Here is a 20,240-nt window from a genome sequence, read left to right on the forward strand (position 1 = left end):
CAGCACAGAACATATTAGGCCTTGGAATGATTGAACAATGAGCCTACCCATGATTTCCAATTTTAAAGGAATGAGAACAAGAGCATGTACCGAATAACCACAGGCTGGCAGTGCCCACATGCCCTAAAAGAGCAATGCACAGGTCAAGGAATACAAGTCTGAAACAGAGAGAGCCTGGGCCCTCTCAGGCTTTCTACTGCCTGGAGGTAAAATGGTTTCCAAACCAGAGCAGAGAACATCAAACTGGCAAAAGCCAATACTCTTAAAGAGAAACTCAGACAATATTCATATTCCCCAGCACCCAAATCCTTTTTTGTGGATTTTAACCAAAACTCACACTCAGAGGGAAAAAGATAGAGCGAAATTCCCCAGGTTAAATCCCACTGAATTGCAGACCAGCAATTCCCAAGGGCCTATGAACCATTAAAACACCCACAAGCCTATTCCTTAGGGAACACTGGCTTGTCCACAAATGTGGGTGGCTTCGTATCTCTGCTATCTCAAGTGAAGATTAATATGCAGACATTAAAATTTTAGTTAACCATCTATGAATTATGACACCTATTATAATATGCCTTCCGACACATAGCCCCGAAATGGCTTTTGACAATATCACCAGTAACCTTCATATTGGTCACGTTCTGGCCCTCCTCACACTAGACTGCTCAGCAGCACTTGACACAGCTGTCCGCTCCTTCCTTTCCAGAGCTGTCTTCTCTGGCTTTTTGACAGCACACTCCCCTGTTTTTCCCCTCTTCTTCAATTTTCAGGCATGCAATCTGTCATTGTCAGAGCACAGTTCTGGGCCCTCTTCATCTGTCTATCTTCACTCTTCTATTATTTTACCTGCTCCTTTGGCTTTCAATCCCATCTATATGCTGATAACTTCCAAATGTGTATCATCAGCCCAGACTCATCTGAGAATAGACTTATGCATACAACTGTCTTCTTGACTTAGACATTTGGTTGTCTTACAGGCCCCTTAGAATTATCATAGAAACTTTAAATACTTATTTTACACACAACCACCACCCCAATTCTGGTCCTTACCCAGTCCACCCCTTGGCAATAAATGATACCACCATCCACTTGATTCCTTAGGCAACAAATGGGAGTCATCGTCCTCAACTCCTTTTGAATTCAACAACTCCTACTCATTATCAACTCACAAATTGTTAATTCCAACTCCAAAACACATCACACAGCTCTTGACTTCTCTTCATAGTTCCTATCACCAGCTTAATTTAAGCTTTTCATCTTTCTCATGGACCCACCTCAAAAGCCAAAGGAGCAGGTAAAATAATAATAATAATGATAATGATAATAATAATAATAATAATAATAATAATAACTCACATCTCTGCTTATCCTTGTCCCCTCTCCAATTCATCCTCCATACTCATATAACATCCAGACGAATCTTTTGAAAAATGTAAGTACGGTCATGCAATTTCATCATTCTAAAAGTCTTTAATAGTTTCCCATAGTACTTGGAATAAAATCTCTTTTCTTTGGTCTATGGGACCTAGTCCTCGCTACTGCTTGAACCTCATCATGGGCCAGCATTCCCTCTCTCTCTTTGCCCCAGCCAGCTGACTTCCTTTAGATTCCTTTGCACACCAAACGCCTCCTCCCATCTTATGGCCTTTGCACCTGCTGTTTCTTCTTCCTAAAATGCTCTTAATCCCACTCGCGTGACGGACTTTCTTTCATTCTTTAAGCCTCTGCTCAAATGTCAGTATTCTGGCTTTATATAACACCCAATTCTAAAGTTGGTCCCCACCCCTAAAATTATTCACCTTCATAAAACCTGTTTTTTCCTTCATAATACTTATATATTGGAATTATACTTTTATTTATTTGCTTGTTTTATATTTCCCACCTTAGACAATTAAGCTCCATGAAGGTATAAGACATACGTATCTGTCTGATTTACACCTGTACAAAATTAAACAAATGGTTAACTAATGGAGATCTGTAATATATTGTCCAGAGGAAAATATATCAAGGATAATGTATAGTGTAATATCAATTTTGATTAAAATAGAAGTTTATATACATACACATAAAAATAGAAGAACGTATACCGGAATGTAGAAATTATCTTCTATTATTTTTTTATTATTTATTTTAGGCTTTCCTAATTTCTTGCAATAAGTATATTTTACTTATAAAATCAGAAACATAAAGCTTTTAAGCACTGCTTCTGTTAATGTATTCTATAATGAAAAGTGAAAATTGGCACTAATAAGAAATCCACAGATACTGATGACTAGTTCAGCTCATGGGAAATATGTCAGTTCTTTCCCAGAGGCTGGAATATATTAGCTATCAACCAAGTGATTAATCTTTTTGACTTCAAATAAAATTTGTCTTAGCTAATGCCTTATATTACTAAATAAAACTTTTGCAATTCCTTGGAAAATGTACAGTTGCATATAGTGCTATGTAGATCAAAGGGGATTAAAATTTTGAGGAAAGACAATTACTAATATTTCAGAAACAACAACATCTGAAAGAATTGTAACTTGTATCCTAAAAAATCTTTTTCTGAATATCAACAATGCTGGATTGTCAGAAGTACCTACAAACCTGATTACAATAATCTCTAGCACAATGAACATACCCAAATATGTGGACAGTCAAGCACTTTTACGTAATTATACAGTATTAAATTTTATCATCTCATAATTTTAAAAAATGTTAGAAAAAAATGTTCTTTTGCTCACCAAGTGTAAAAGTTTTCAGTCATTTGAAAAAAGTATATAAACTTAATTTTGTTAGAACATAAACCTTGTTTTCTTGTAAAACTTTAAGCAAAAAATAAAAAACAATTCACAATCAAGTCTTTAAAAGTTTTCCTTTGTTTTATGCTTGAGCTAATTGGATAAATATGTACTTTTCCAATTTAGGAACAAATCTTGCAGAAAATGATAGATGGAAACACTCCTGATTTCTAAATCAACTAATTGTTAAACTGCTGCAGAGAGCAGTACTGGAAAGAATATTTATCTATTTATGGCACCTAGCAGATGAACTCTATTTTGAGAAAATTTTCAGAAATGCTTAACATATTGTGATAGCCCAGAACAACCCGCAATACCATATTCATTCTTCAACTGAAGTCAAAGTGATGAAGGAAAAAGGTCATCTGGACTAGTGCACATCTTTAATTCAGTTATTCTATTAACATTACACCTTACAAGTAATGATATACAGAGGACAGTCTCCAGAGATTAGATGAGAAAAATAGATTAACTGAATTGTGCAGACGGCATATTAAGATAAATTTAAAACAACCTCAGTTTAGAACTAAACATATTTAACATGCATAAAAAGATACCAAGCAGAAACCCAAAATTGAAGATTTACATTTTATGTAATTCCTCTTGGGAGTTAAACACTGGGATTATCAGAGAATCCATGGACTTTTTTCTCTAAGGGAAAGAGATATAGTTCTGTCATGTAACTCATTATCCAAGACATTTGTTTTAACAAATCAGTGGTCTGAAATTCATTTATTTATAAGAAGACAAGCAGGAAATCTGAAGGCTTTATTTATATCTTACATTGTTGTAGATCAATGAGATGTAGTTATAGATGCAGATATATATGTACACACACACACAGAGGGAGAGAGGAAGAGAAGTAAACTGACTTCCTTCTAATATTCTTGGTTAAGTCAGAATGTTTCACATAAGAGACTTTGGCTTTTTAGGATCTTCTATTTTTAGAAATGATCCTAAATTATTAACCATTAAAAAAAAGGACACCTTGATCATGTCTCTTTGTCACACATGAAATATAGAAAGGACTAAACTCCATCAATTTTTAAAATTAGCTAATGGCATTTAAAAACTTTAGTTAAAACATTTTAATATTAAATTATACTCCAAAAATAACAATAGTTTAAGGAACTGCTTTTACCATGTCTTTGCTTGCTATTAATTCTGTGATTAGTAACATGTTTTACCATCTGAAGAGGAAAAAACAATGGACTCAGTTTATTTGGGAGGTTCTTACTGGCGGTTATGGGTTAATTTTATTATATATCTGTTGCTCATTTATATTTTTAAATGAATTGGGCACATTATTTTAATCATTTTAATTTAAATTAGATTCCCCAATTATTTTAAGTAAGATTATTTTATTTAGATGGTTATCTAAATTAAATTGAAAATACACTTTAAAAATGTATTCCTGGTGTTTTTGAATATTTAAAAGCAATTCTACATACAAATGCACAATAAATGTTGTTGACTGAAGTTAATTAAAAAGGCAATCACATATTTCAAATACTCAAAATTAACTTTTAGTCAAATTCTTAGAAACCCTTCAAATTAATAATTCCTAGATTTTTAAGAATTATTAAATTCTATTACTGCTTTTCTTAAGACTTGAAATACATTTTCTCCCCTTCCTGATATTATTGTATAAGATAAACCTATAAGGCACAGTTTCAGCAATGAGATTCTTAAATCCTCAGTACTTATTTTTCCGAGTTTTATTCAGTTTAAATTTTTGCTGAGATTTTTAAAGGAAAATAGAAACATTGTAAAGCTAAATCTGAGAATTATTTTCATTCAAAAGTGGTCACAACAATCTTTTAGTTCTGTCAATGGCAAATTGGGTCGTTTCAGACCAACTCTTCCCCAAAAACTAGAAAAGTTGAACAAAATATTAAAATAATCTCTTTGCAGTCACCAGAGAGCAAATAAAAAGTTTTAAGTTGTGGAAACAAAAACCTGGAGGAAAAACAAGCCAGAAGAGGAGCCCTGTAGGGTCCTGAATTTAAAAGGGAGAAGCCAAGCTGAGCAGAGATTTCCAGTGTCATCAAACTGGAGAAGACAATGGAATTTTTAAAAACTCACAAAGAGGGCATATGCCCATACAGTCTATATTTCTTTCCATTTGTCAATATGTTTGAATTTAAAAGGGGGGGGGAGGGGCTGAAAAATAAGGTAACAAAGGCTGTGGGTTGAGACCTCCAAAAGCTATATCAAGGAGTAAGGATGAATTAATCAGAAAAACATTTCTCAGGTGGAATGAAGTTCAGCTTAGAGTTAGTCAAATCTTTAACTGAATTAAGGTGAATTCTTCCTAACTTTGGTGTCTCCCCAAAAGCAAAAGCAAATCCATTTTGGAGAAATAAAAAATCACCCAAAGCCTCAAGTTATCACTAATTTTTCCTATTCAATATTCAGCAATTATTAGCAGACATTAGGACTTCTGCCTGCGGCTCTAATGGAGTCACTTGTAACACACCAATATTCCTGTTGAGAACCACAAAAGGTAGATAAAAATACAAAATTTATTGTTTGGGATTATTGCAGGATGCAAAGTCAGCAAGAGGTGATGGGCCCAATGCTAGAGAGAAGAGAAGTGTTAATTAGTGTCACCCAATTTTAGCTTGGAACAACCAGTGACAAAGAAAACAGAAAATTCAGATTACAATGGACAGAGAAGCAAAGCCAGGAAGTTTCAGCACATTGACAAAGCTAAGAGACTTTACCTCAGCCTTATAAACTCTGGGCAACTTATAGTAAGCCACAGCTTCTAATTATCTATAGCCAGGAATATTTGAAAACCTATTTTATGTCCTTTTCTAAATAGAAGAATCTCAAGGCCAATCTGCAGTCTTTTTTTCCAAAACTAGTATGGCTGACCTTGGGAATCTAAATAAGTGTATACAGTATTTTCCTTAGGAACACACAACATATTTTCACTAAAACAGTAATGCCTTAAGACTGACTATACATTCCATAAAATATATTGGTTTTACAAAGTTCTTACAACCACATGCTATACTACTGTTCTTATAAGAGAACATCAAAAGTTTTCTGTTACAATCTCCTCAGTCAGTCACAGTAGAGAAGTCACAATACCTATAGTGAGAATCCTTCAAATATCTACTAGCGGAAAACAATCTCTACAAAGTGAATGCTCAGCAGTATATCGTAATTAAAATATTTTTTAAAAAAAGAAAACCAAACCAAACCAAAATATTCAGTTGTTCTGCAACATGAATCCAATAGTGAAGACAGTGTCGGTAGCCATGCAGGACCCACAATAGTTTAGCAACAGTGCTGTCTAACGACAGCTTCCTCTTTCCTGTACCAGTAACTTTAGGTGTTTCACTCTAAGATTTCTACAGTACAAAAAGGAGAGAATAAAATGACTACCCCCTAAGCTTTTAGAAGTAAATAGCATGTTTTTAAGAGATGCTATAATTCAAATTTCAAAATTATGTCATTAAAGTTATGGTAAAGAGCAGGGAGAACAAGATTTGGGCTCTCACAGCTAATTAGCATATCACATAAATGTTGTCACATGAAACATGTGACCTTTGCACCAAACGATCTAACGGGATTCTTCCAACTCATAAATTCTGAAACCATGATAAGTGTGTGTGTAATTGAGGATATCCTCAAATGTATCTTTTCAACAAGTAGTAATTGAGCACCTTCTAAGAATAAAGCCCTATCCTAAATGCTCTAGTGCAGGAGCTTGACCTTTAAGGAGTACTGAGTTAAAAAGTGAAGCTAAGACATAAGAAAATAAGTTCACAAAAAAGCCCTTGATGTTTGTTGAATGATCAAGTAAAAGATGACGAAGACCATAAGAAAGATACTGAAGTTTTGGAATTTCAAAGGTGCAAGGAGAAAATGCTAGTTGTGAAAATTAGAAAAGACTACTAGGTAAAGCAGCATTTAAGCTGAAGTATGAAGAATTTTCTCATCTTTTCTGTTTATGTGTGTTTTATATATTATGCATATATTATTTAGAATGGCAATGAATAAATGTTTAAGTAGCTCAGTGTCAATGGGATGGCGCAGAAGCAGAGACAATGTCAAACTACTAATCATCATTTGGCAGTAGGTTTGCCTTCATACTACAATCACTGTGGGTTATAAACAACTCCAGCTTGCCTGCTTTCATTACATGCTAACTGAGAGAATCGGGAACCAGTTCTATAATTTTAAATGTTTAAAAGTAATTCACAGGGCAGGCCCGGTGGCTCAGGCGGTTGGAGCTCCGAGCTCGTAACGCTGAAGGCTGCCGGGTTCGATTCCCACATGGGCCAGTGGGCTCTCAACCACAAGGTTGCTGGTTAGACTCCTCGACTCCTGCAAGGGACAGTGGGCTCCACCCCCTGCAACTAAGATTGAACACGGCACCGTGAGCTAAGCTGCCACTGAGCTCCCAGATGACTCAGTTGGTTGGAGCATGGGCTCTCAATCATAAGGTTGCCGGTTGGACTTCCACAAGGGATGGTGGGCTGTGCCCCCTGCAACTAACAACAGCAACTGGACCTGGAGCTGAACTGCGCCCTCCACAACTAAGATTGAAAGAACAATAACTTGACCTGGCAAAAGTCCTGGAAATACACACTGTTCACCAATAAAGTCCTGTTCACCTTTAAAATCTTTAAAAAAAAAAAAAAGCAATTCACAAAATAGATTACCAATGGATAACTAAAACTTAAAGAAGTTAACTGCAACATTTTCAGAACCTCTCAAAGTCAAGCACAGATCCTTAGGGATATTATTTTGTTATTTCCACTCACCATTAAGAGGTTTTTATATTTTCATAATTCATGGCACTTAAAGTATCATTTCTAGCTCCAAAATTATTATGCACTAAAATACAATTTTAGTTTTAAAAGATCCATTACTTTGAAAACTTTTGGTATTTCACAATCATTATAAAGAATTTATTGAACATGTGCAGGTAATTTTAATAGTGTCAGATACAATTTTTAAATTTCAGATTTTAACTACAGAAGACATTTAAATTATTTTTTCTATCACTTTATTTGGAACATTTGTTTCAACATATTTAAGCTTTTATTATTTTATTCTTCTTTACTATTTATCTGAAAGTAATTCATCTCAGAACACAAAATCATGTGGCTAGTTACTAAGTACTTTTCCAGAATACATTTAAATTCAAACACAACTACTGTATTATTGACACAGTGTTGATACCTAAATCAGTAACATGATTGCACAGACACACTGAAGTTCCTGGTAAAACTCTCCAACTATATTGCATGCTCCTTGAGGTAAAAATGCTATTTTAAAATTGTATTCACCACTGTAGCTACATGATAAGTACCCAATAAATATAGGTCAAATGAATAAATGGATATATTTAAAATTGATAAAGCATCTATAATATTGTTTTATTTGTGTGATTCCAAATATCCTGAGAGTGATTCTTGAAGGGGTTCAGAACAGGCCTCCCCAAGAGGTGCTACCTGGGCATGTGGATTACTTTGAGCTGAAGGCAACTGAGACACCATGGGCTCACGAGAAACTCTTACCTCTCCTTTAAAGAATTTAAATAAGGGGCCTTTCCCATAATAAGACTTATCACCGGAAATAACTTTTTATGACCTATCTATACTGCAGGGAAAACGTCTAATTATTGAACATGTATTCTTCTTATTGTCTTGCAACGACCTTCCTCTCCACTGACGTGGGTACCTTACCTCATCCTTAGCTCAGAATGCCATATATACCTCAATTTTCCTTTCTGTCTCTGACCCCACTCATGTACTCTGGGTCTCTAACTCTCTCACGTATGTGGGGTTCCCATACATATGTATGTAATTAAATTTGGTCATTTTCTCTTGTTAATCTGTCTCATATATATTTCATTATTAGACCAACTGAAAGAATCTAGAAGGGCAGAAGGAAATTTCTTCCTCCCTCAAATTATCATACTGGTTTTTGTCATTATCTTGTAAATTAACGTTCAATACTGAAAAGATACTTGAATGAACTGATAAAATGAGTAGAAAACTCTTATTAAACTCTATACCACCATAAAATCACAGAATTGTGAGGAAATTAGAGCTAATCAAGTATGACTTCTTACCTGATGAATCAGTCTAACACAGGTTTGAATACAAGACAACTACTAGAGTCCCAGGACATAGTTCTAGAAAACCCATACTACACTGGGATACTCTAAATGTTACAAAGGTGTTCCTCACAGTAGAACAAATAATGCCTCTTTGTCTCTCAATACTTTGGGTCAAAATTTTTGTTTCCCTTTTTATGTTTCAACATCAAGTAAGTATATCCCCATTTCTAAATGAAAATACTTTAGGAATCTGAGGACAATTGTTATGATTATTCAGAGTCTTTGCATCTTTCAGGTTAAATATTCCTTCATTTACATGGTATAGTTCCATCCCTTTCTTCAAGATGGTAGCCCTCCTTAGATACATACTTGGGATTTCAATGGTCTCAAATGTAGAACTGAAAAGTAACACTCCAGATTTGTTCCCACCAGAGCAAAATACAATAATATTCGATTGAATCACATGAAATATCCAATACTCCACCATTTCTGACCTACAAAAATGACAATTTCATGTAGCTCAACATAATAGCATTATCTTTTTTGATGTAAGCACTGTACATCCATCAATGAATCCTCAGATTACATTAGCTTTTTCGCAGCTGTGAAATACCACAGCTGCATATTAGGTTTGAGGCCAAGTAAATCCCGTATGTCATTTTCCCATCAACTACTGCACTTATACAATGAATTTTACAGAATTTTACAGAATTTACCTACCTGCTATTTACGAGTTTGGTTATGCTTATAAGATTTTTGATCTCTTAGAGTCCCAGTGTATCCTTAATCCTATAATGCTTACTGTGTGCGAGACACTGTTATCAGTGGTTCATATTTAATCCTCATGACAACTACATGAGCTAGAATCATTACCATCATTCCCCATATTACAGAAGGGGAAACAGAGACACTGAGAGGTCAAGTGCACTCCCTTAACCACTACCTCATACTAACTCTGAAAACAAGGAAACTGTCTTTATCAAATGGTTTTTGGGAATTTAATAATATATATAGTGTATTTCATTTTGCCACCCCTTTCCTTTATCCAGCAAGTTCAATTAGCTGCTAAATGCAATGGATTTTAGCTACAAAATGCTTGTCTCTTGCATCTGGCATTTCCTTCCTATACTTCTATATCGTTCTCTAGTTCATAACACCTTTAATTCTTTTGAAATTCTGACTGTTGAAAGTTACTCTTAACTAGTAACTCCTCAGATTCATCCAACTGCTTCTATCTACTCTATGTGATTCGGGGTCCTAGTTCTCATTACTTTCTCAAGTTTTATATCACCTTTGACCTCTTACTAATACTTTCTAGTCCTTCCAAGGGAAAAAATAAACATGTAAAATATTGTTTTCTTTTTTTTATTATTTTAAAATCACGCCATTTTCCCTAAATAGTTGGCCTCCCGCTCTTATTTGTCAGAGTCAAGCTTAAGAAAATAATTATAAAGCCCCAAAGATCAATTTTTAGAATTTCTGTCCATTAATAACACCAGAATGTAAAAATTGGGATTAGATCAGGATTCTGTAAAGGAAGTCTAATAGCAGGGGCTCTGGAGGCAGATGACCGGGGTTGAAATCTCTGCTCTGTTTTTAATAACTGGGTAACTTTGGTCAAGTCACTTAAGGTTTCTGTGCTTCAGTTTCCTCATTTAAAAACATCTACCTGTTAAGGTTGTTGTGCAAACTAAATTAGTCAATATATGTAAAGGGCTCAGAACATTAGTTAGTCATTATTATTACAAAAGACCTTATAAATTAAGTAAGAAATTTATATCTCATCACTTCGGCAATAGGAAAGCCTCATCAAGGGGGAATTACATTGGTTCAGATGCCTGCTCCTACACCTCATGCATTCTCAGCTCAGTTCCTTTATTGGTCCCTCAGATAATGTTATTTTCTGAACCCTCGTGGTAAATGCTCAGCGCTGTCTAGCCTGACCTATGCTCAGTTAGTAGTTCCAATGGATTGTCCCAGGCCTTTGAAAGGGAACTGCAGAGTGAATGACAAAAGGAAAACATATCTTTTAGGAAAATAATCAAAGGAATAATTAGAGAAACAAGAGAGAGGGGCATAGACTCATCGGAAGACAAAAGATAACATGGGTCTGAATAAAAGAGGTAGCTCATCTAAGATTTTTTTGTGTGTGAAAGAGAATTCATAATACTGGATAACTGATTCAATAGGGAAGGTGTGGGAAAGAGAGTCAGGGATGGCTGCAAAAACTGCATTTTGATGTCGGTAACGTTATTAGCTATATTTGGAGCAAAGAAGTAGGCATGGTGAATTTATATTTGGTTATGTAGAGTTTGACATAAATATTGAATAAACATATGGAAATGTGCAGAAAGAATTAGGTAAGAGAAACTGGTGCTCAGTATCCCATGTACCCATTATCAGTAGGGACAATTTTGAATTGGTTTATTCTCTCAGTTTTGAGAATAAATTGCAATGATCTATTCTTAACCATCTATCTCACGATCTAGACACATTGGTAAAATGGCTGGCTGCATAGCAGTCTGTGGCAACAAATAGCACAAATCTCACTGGGGAAATCTCGCCGGAAACTGTAACCTCATTAAAACAATGCACTAACTTCTTGAGGTAACCAGCAACTACAAGCAGATGGAAATACCTTTTATTTTAATATGCTTTATTCCCCTCCAGCATGCATCCTTCCATTTGCACATAGATATACTCTATAAAATAAATTAACTAATAACTCTGCCTCCCTGCTTTTGTTTCACTAAACAAGGTATATTTGTATTAGGACACTGAGTTTCTTCTTTATTTTCAAATAATAAATTACTAACTGGCAAAAAGCAGGTGATAGCTGATATCACACACCACACTCATAAAATCTGTTAATGTGATATTTTATAAAATCAGCAGCTGACCTCTAAAAGTGAGACTAAGTCCACAGACTTCAATTACATAAGGATTGCAACACATTAAATTTACTTTTGACTGAGGAAAACACAAGTTTCAAGGCTAGAATATTCCACAGGAAGGTCATAAATCAGCCAAACATTCAGAATTATTAAAAATAAAACACAAAGCTTACTTTCATAAAATGAAGAAGAAATTGAATCTTTGGGTTTTAAAGACTTAAAATAACTAAAAACAGAAAAGCATCATCTTGATCAAATTGTAATTTATACCGTGTCGTCCAGCACAGTGATTTTTAAAAAAAAAATTTAATCCTTACCTCTCTCCATTCTTTATTTCCAACTCCTTGTACATATAAGACACAAACTATAAAAGATGAAAATATATACGTCATTGATAAACATCAGATATGAACGTGTATAATTTGTTTTTCAACTGTCCAAAACCAACATCAAAATTAGTTCCTAATCCCTAGCCTTACACTTGCAATAAAATTGCTAGTAAATTATTAAAGGATTGAAATATTTTGTAAATAAAAAAATAAACAATATCAGATCTTTAGAACTTAATATATAGAGCTTGGCACATAAAAAATATAATAATGATTTACTCATGTCTTACACATTATGCTAGAGATGTAGATAAATTTTAAATTGACAGTTTAACAGTTTGAAATATTTCAGTAAGTTACTAGAAGCTTTTTTAAAATAGCTATTGTGCTCAAAGCCATCATAGGAAGGACAATCTCTATACTTAATTTCTGCAACTCCAATCCTCAATATAGGCATATCTCATTTTATCGCACTTTGTAGATATTTTGGTTTTTACAAATAGAAGGTACGTGGCAACCCTGTGTCGAGCAAGTCCATTTATCCAACAGCATTTGGTCACTTCATGTCTCTCTGTCACATTTTGGTAATTCTCTCAATATTTTTAATATTTTCATTATTATTACATTTGCTATAGTGATCTGTGATCAGTGATCTTTGACGATAGATGCTATTCTGATTGTTTGGGAGTGCCAACATAAGATGGCAAATTTCATTGATAAATGTTGTGTGTGTTCTGACTGCTCCACTGACTGGCCATTCCTGCATCTCTCACCTTCTCATCAGACCTGCCTATTCCCTGAGACACAGCAATATTGAAATTAGGCCAATTAATAACTTTATAAAGTCCTCTAAGTATTCAAGTGAAAAGAAGAGTTGTCTGTCTCTCATTTTAAATCAAAAGCTAGAAATGATTAAGTTTAGTGAGGAAAGCATGTTGAAAGCCAAGACAGGCTGAAAGCTAAGTCTCTTGTGCCAGTTAGACAAGTTGTGAATGCAAAGGAAAAGTTCTTAAAGGAAATTAAAAGTACTATTCCAATAAATGCATGAATGATAAGAAAGTGAAACAGCCTTACAGCTGATATAGAGAAAGTCTTAGTGACCTGGATAGAAGATCAAACAAGCTACAACATTCCTTTAAGCCAAAGACTAATCCAGAGCAAGGCCCTAATTCTCTACAATTCTCTGAAGGCTGAGAGAGGTAAAGAAGTTGTAGAAGGAAAATGTGAAGCTAGAAGGGGTTGGTTCCTGAAGTTTAAAGAAAGAAGCTGCCTCTGTAACATAAAAGTGCAAGGTGAAGCAGCAAGTGCTGATGTAGAAGCTGCAGCAAGTTATCCGGAAGATCTAGCTCAGATAATTAATGAAGGTGGCTAAACAACAGATTTTCAATGCAGATGAAACACACCTACCGTGTTTCCCCGAAAACAAGACCTAGCTGGACAATCAGCTCTAATGTGTCTTTTGGAGCAAAAATCAATTTAAGACCCGGTCTTATTTTACTATAAGACCAGTATAAAATAAGACCGGGCCATATATTAAATTTTGCTCCAAAAGACGCATTAGAGATGATTGTCGGCTAGGTCTTATTTTCGGGGAAACAGGGTAATATTAGAAGAAGATGCCACCTAGGATTTTCATAGTTAGAAAGAAGTCAATGCCTGGCTTCAAAGCTTAAAAGTACTGGTTGGGCCAGCCTAGTGGCTCAGATGGTTGGTGTGCCGCGCTCCTAATGCCGAGGTTGCTGGTTCAATTCCCACATGGGCCAACGAGCTGTGCACTCTACAGCTAAGATTGTGAACAACAGCTCTCCTTGGAGCTGGGCTGCCATGAGCAGCCCAGAAGCCGTGAGCAGCCGGAGGTTGGCGTGAGCTGCCGCGGGCTGCTGTGTGCTGCCATGGACTACCATGTGCTGCTGTGAGTGGCCAGCGGCCAGTGTGAGTGGCTGGCCGCCGGGAAGAGCTGCTGTGAGTGGCTAACCAATGACCAGAGACCAATTGCCTCAGTCGAGGGGGAGCACAAGGCTCATAATACCAGCATGGACCACGGAGCTGTGTCCTACACAACTAGACTGAGAAATAACGGCTTGAAACGGGGGGGTGGGGGGCGGGAAGCGGAAGAAGGGGGTTAAAAGAAAAGTACAGGCTGACTCTCTTGTTAGGGCTAATGTAGCTGGTGACTTCATTGCTCATGTACCATTCTAAATATTCTAGGGCCCTTAAGAATTATGCTAAATCTACTCTACCTGTGCTCTATAAATGTACAAAGCCTGGATGACAGCACACCTGTTTACAACATGGCTTACTGAATATTTTAAGCCCACCATTAAGACCAGCTGCTCTGAAAAAATATTCCTTTCACAGTATTACTGCTCACTGACAATGCACCTGGTCACCCAACAGCTCTAATGGAGATGCACAACAAGAGTAATGTTGTTTTCATGCCTACTAATACAAAAACCACTCGGCAGCTCATGGATCAAGGAGAAATTTTGACTTTTGAGTCTTACTAAATTAATTAAGAACTACATTTAATAAGGCTTTAGCTGCCATACATTGTAATTCCTCTAATGAATCTGGGCAAAGTAAATTGAAAACCTTCTGGAAAGCATTCACCATTCTAGATGACATTAAGAACATTTGTGACTCATGGGGTGAGGTCAAAAGATCAACATTAACAAGAGTTTGGAAGAGTTTGGAATTCCAAACCTCATGGATGACTTTGAGGGGTTCAAGACTTCAGGAAATAACTGCAAATGTGGTGGAAATAGAAAGAGAACTAGAATTACAAGTGGAGTCTGAAGATGTGACTGAACTCTGTAACCTCATGGTAAAACTTTAATGGATGAGGAGTTGCTTCCAGTGGATGAGCAAAGAAAAGTGATTTCTTGAGATGGAGTCTACCCTAGTGAAGATACTGTGAAGACCAGTGAATTGACAACAAAGGATTTAGAACGGTACATAAACTTAGTTGATAAAGCAGCAGCAGGGTTTGAAAGGATTGACTCCAATGTTTAAAGAAGTTCTACCGTGGGTAAATGCTATCAAACAGCTGTAAATGCTATCAAACACACGCTATAGAGAAATATTTCAGGAAAGGAAGAGTCAATCAATGTGACAAACTTCGTTGTTGTCTTATTTTAAGAAATTGCCACAGCCACCCCAACCTTCAGCAACCACCATCCCGATCAGTCAGCAGGCATCAACACTGTGGTAAAACCGTCTACCAGCAAAAAGATTACTACTCACTGAAAGCTCAGATGACAGATAGCATTTGTTAGCAATAAAGTACTCTTTAATTAAGGTATGAATTTTTTAGACAGAATGACATTGCACAATTAATGGACAATAGTATAGTGTAAACATAATTTTTGTACTCACTCAGAAACCAAAAAAATCTGTGTGATTCTCTTTATTGCAATATTTGCTATATTGTGGTGGTCTGTAACAAAACCCACAATATCTCCAAAGCATAGCCATTGTAAACAGGTAAGAAATCTTGTCAACCACAAAGGGAAGTTGCAAAAGGAAGATTAAGAGTTTAGGGTAAAGATTAGAGATTAAAGAAAAGTCTCACCCATTTGTCAAATGAGCCCTAGAAATTTTTATACCCACAAATGATAATGCTGTTTCCCAATGACTACCTCAAGAATTCTAACTTCTGACAAAATCCTTTGCCCTATAATTAAACTACATTTCTTCACATATTTGTAGAGATGGAGAGCTGCTGGATATCAATTTCTAAATATTACAAGATTTGTAAACACTAGATGATTTATACATTAATTCTCCTGTTTTCTAAGTCAAAGTTTTTTTTTCAATTTCACAAGTTATCTCTAATTAGAAATGAAAAAATTCAGCTCACACAAAAAGATGTTATATATTTTATTCAGTTGTATATGTCTTTATGTACTGCTTTTATTTATCAAAAAAAAAGGGGGAAAATATTACTCAGTGACTAAATCATGGTCTATTATGATTGTCTTTCAAATATAATTTCTACCATATGGCCATAACATGAGGTTGTAATTTCAAAGTTGAACTGTGCTATATGGGGTCATTTGCATTTCTATCTTATTTTCAAATTGCTAAGCAACACCCTCTTTAGCCAGAGTATTGTTCAGAGAGATGAGTATGCAAAGGCTTGAGATCATTCCCCTTCTTGCTTTATAGGCTTTAAAACAAACTATGAGTTTCAAACAATTTTTGCAAAATCAAGTAAGTAAAATAAGTACACTGTTTAAAAAGCAATTTGATAGACACTTACTTGGGTCAGATTTAGAAAAGGTGTCTCTGTCAAGAAGATTTCTGTTGAATAAAATAGAAAATGTTAGATGAATATAAGACCAAATTATTTATATAAATATATACTTACATAAATGTGTATATATTCAATATAGTGTGTGTATAGTGTATATATATGTATAGTGTATGTATATATATATATAAGTGTGTATGTACATACACACACACACACACACACATATAGTGCCAAAACAATGTATAAACATTTTAAGAAAGGAAAACTGTATTAAAATTGTAATCCTCAATATATGACGATAACAAAAGTTGAATACAAGTCACGTTTGACTTCTGCAATTACAAGAGGCCCTCAAAGTGGTTACCATCAGCGTCCAGGTACTTCTGATTACAGCAAACTACTGCTTGAGCACCACTGACCAAAGTGTCCACCTGTATACATTCTTTTGGCACCCCCAGTATATACATGACTAAATAAAAACTTGCTAAAGATCTGCTTGTACTTATTTAAAGAACATCACTGGAGTTTGGGAGGCCAAAGGGGCTTATTTGTTTAGCCTTCCACTGTGGTTAGCCAATAACAAGACTCTCTACATTCTGAGATCAAAATCTCTGACAGAATTAACTGCTTTAGGTTTCCTTTTAGCCCTTCATTAAAGAGTATATAGATGCCCAAAATGTTTCCTGAACTGAACTGTGAGTTTTTACTACTGCAAAATAGTTTGGGATTCAGAGCACATGATCACATTAGTCCATACAATTAGAAGGCAACAGTGAAGCACCATCTGTTGACATCTGGGTGACATCAAGCCTAATCAGTGTCATGCTGCTATTATGGTTTGGGAATTTAAGATGAACGTATAGATCTACCTTGAAGATTCTTCTTAGTAGAGGAAAAGATTAAAAAGGCAGACAAGGCCTTTATTACCACCTATTTAGTGTTTTTTCTTACAGATATTTCCACATCTACAGAATAAAAATGGAAACTCAAAAAGTGTGAAGTCTGGATTCTTCTGGTATTGGGGTACCCTGTTAACCTTTAATGATAGTAATGCAGTCCTTTACTTGAGGCTCACAACAATAACCCTGAGTAATAATAAAAAATAAAAAAATAAAAAGTTCACTATGCTCTAATTAATAAGACAGTCAATTACTAGAAAAATTTCTATCTAAAACTAATTTTTTTTCTAAAACGTGCTCATTTGAACCTGTATCCTTGTATGAAAAACTTGGCTGTCTAGTATGAAAGTTCCAAAACTTAAATCTGTGCTTGAAGTTTCCTGAAGTTAGTTCTGCTTCATATTCATCCTCCGTTATTTGGTAATAATTTGTAACAGCTAAATTATATTACTATATTTAATACTGATAAGAATCTCACGTTTAAGCTTTCTTATTCCTCCACCAGGACTATACTCATGTGCATTCATCTGTTCTGTCCTTGGTATTTGAAAGGCCTTCTTTTTTTTATAGTAATCTGAAATCCTTCCTTATCTCAGGTTCTCAAAAGTTACTGCTTCCATGGAATCAGTGTACACCAAACAAGCACAGACCAAAAAATAAATAAATAAAAATGAGATTATGTCCTGAAATATTTCTAGAAAATATCCGACATATTTATATTTGGAATTAAGTCAGAGTCAAAGACCCTAGTCAGAAATCAAATTAAAATAATCCTTCTGTCCCCTATGCAGACACTGTGACTCCAGCAATGGTTGGTAAACAGTAAATTAAAACATTTCCATTTGAGAAATTAATGTGATGTATGTTTACAAAAAGTACTTCTCCACTTAAGGAAATTCTCCAGCTCTTCCTGTGTCGCCAGTTTTTGCTCATTAAGTGTCCCCCAAAACACGCAATTCAACTCATTCTTTCAGATTTCATAAAAATCAAGAAATATCAGTGGAAAATACTGTAGTGTGGGTGGGATTCAAAAACTATGTTACACACATATTTAAAAGAAAATCATGTAATTTCAGTGCTTTGTTTTTCTAAAAAAACTATAATTTTTACCCACAAACATACAATGGATTTCTATCAACAATAAAGATAATTATTCTTAATCACAGATTTTACTGGTCACATTGTTTCTTCCAGTCATTTTGATCCATAACACATAATAAGGTCAAAAACTAACAAAGAAACAAAAAAATCTTAGATCCTTTATATAATAAGAAAACTCCATAAACTCTTCATAACAGTCCCTGAAATTTACAGTTTAACTTTCCCATTGTCTGATGATACATTTCATTTATACTTTGGTCATATGAATGTAATAGAATGGACTATCTCTGACTACATTTAATTCCCAAAGACTACTTATTCAAACCTATGATTTTAAAGTTTGGAAAAGGCAAATATTCTTAAATAACGAATAGCCTGCCAAATACCAGGGATTATCAAAATACATCATCCAGTCTGAATTTATGGTAGGAATGCAAGATTTTCACCTTCCCAAATCCTATTATAAACAAAGCACATTCACATTAAGTGAGATAGGTGTTATTACCGAGGCCGTTTTATAAGAAATGAAACGAAGCTGAGGCTCAGAGACACTGAGTAAATGAGTAAGCGCACACAACCCGGTAGAGAATAATCCAATGCAGCCAACTCCTTCTCAATCTGATTTCTCTGTTCTTCACAAAATGCCACACAATCTAAAGAAGTCCACAAGAAACAACTTGTTTTCCTGTGAATGTTGAAAATGTAGAAGGTCTCACAATGGGATTTATAGATGATGTAATACAGAATTGTACACCTGAAATCTATGTAATTTTACTAACAATTGTCACCCCAATAAATTAAAAAAAAGAAAAGAAAATGTAGAAGGTCTCAAAATTATACCTACTCGTTGAGCAACTGGAGTATAAAATAAAATAAATTCCATTTCATGGACTAATATGAAGAGAGATGCTGCCTACAGAATAAAGAGAAAGAAGGACAAACATAACTGTACTTAAGAGGAAAATATTTTTGTTTTCTATGAGGTGCTTTAAAAAATAGCACATGCATGCACACGCACATGCATCTCATCAGCTTTCTTTTTTTTTCAACTTTTCAATTACAGTTGACATACAATATTACAGTAGCTTCAGGTGTACAAGATTGTGATTAGATATTTATATGGGAAGGCTACTCCTTGCCTTCATGGGGTTCATCTGCTTGAGTTAGAAAGCCTATAACTTTATGTCTATAATTTTATAACATGATGTCAAACTTCATTAGGTGAAAAGTCCTGAACGTGTCTTTGTATTCTGTAAATCTAGATGTAGCCAAACCAAGGAAGAGAGCAAATTCCTGAAAATAAATTATGGAAAAAATACAGTGTATGATTTAGAAAATATACCTGAAGAAATAATGTATTCAAAATTATGATCTGTGAATTGCCTGAGTTGTTCTAGTAACCACTCATCCTCAAATTTCAATTAAATATGCTTGGATTATGGACTTAAATGAGCAGAACTGAAACAGCATAACTAAAGCTAAGCTCAGTCAAACTCTAACCTGCCTGAAGATACTGGGTTAATGGAAGAAGTATATTTTGTATGAAACCTGAAATAGAAGTTGATAAGCAAGAATTTAGTAACACCTTTCTAGGACCATCCAGGAGAAAGACTTCCCTGACTTACCCTTCACTATTCAATCCTCATAGATGTTAGTCTTTAGGGCCGATGGATGCAGCAAGTATCTCCCTCGCGATGACAGTTGTCAGTTAGCTCGTCCGATAATCTTGCCTGCTCTCATTTTATGCTCAACAAGTCACCTTCTGATTTTAAGATACTTTCTTGTATAGTTATTAGCACAGAACTGTGTTTAGTGGCCAAACATGAATATTACATTTTTATTGACCATAATAAATTTTATTCTCAATTGGCATTCCAACACCTATACAGCA

The 20,240-nt window shown here is 35.0% G+C and overlaps 1 protein-coding gene across 1 annotated transcript in view; it reads right to left on the bottom strand.

The window, feature by feature from the left end:
• CPNE8 (copine 8) overlaps positions 1-20,240 on the bottom strand; it is a 177,822-nt gene that overhangs the window by 137,800 nt on the left and 19,782 nt on the right. The window contains exons 2-3 of the mRNA XM_033118275.1: positions 16,356-16,396; positions 12,083-12,129 (exon numbers count right to left, since the gene is read on the bottom strand). Of these exons, the coding sequence (XP_032974166.1) occupies positions 12,083-12,129; positions 16,356-16,396 (88 nt within the window). The remainder of the gene's footprint in view (positions 1-12,082; positions 12,130-16,355; positions 16,397-20,240) is intronic.

Source organism: Rhinolophus ferrumequinum, chromosome 10 (genome assembly GCF_004115265.2).
Source record: "Rhinolophus ferrumequinum isolate MPI-CBG mRhiFer1 chromosome 10, mRhiFer1_v1.p, whole genome shotgun sequence".
NCBI classification, from domain to species: domain Eukaryota; kingdom Metazoa; phylum Chordata; class Mammalia; order Chiroptera; family Rhinolophidae; genus Rhinolophus; species Rhinolophus ferrumequinum.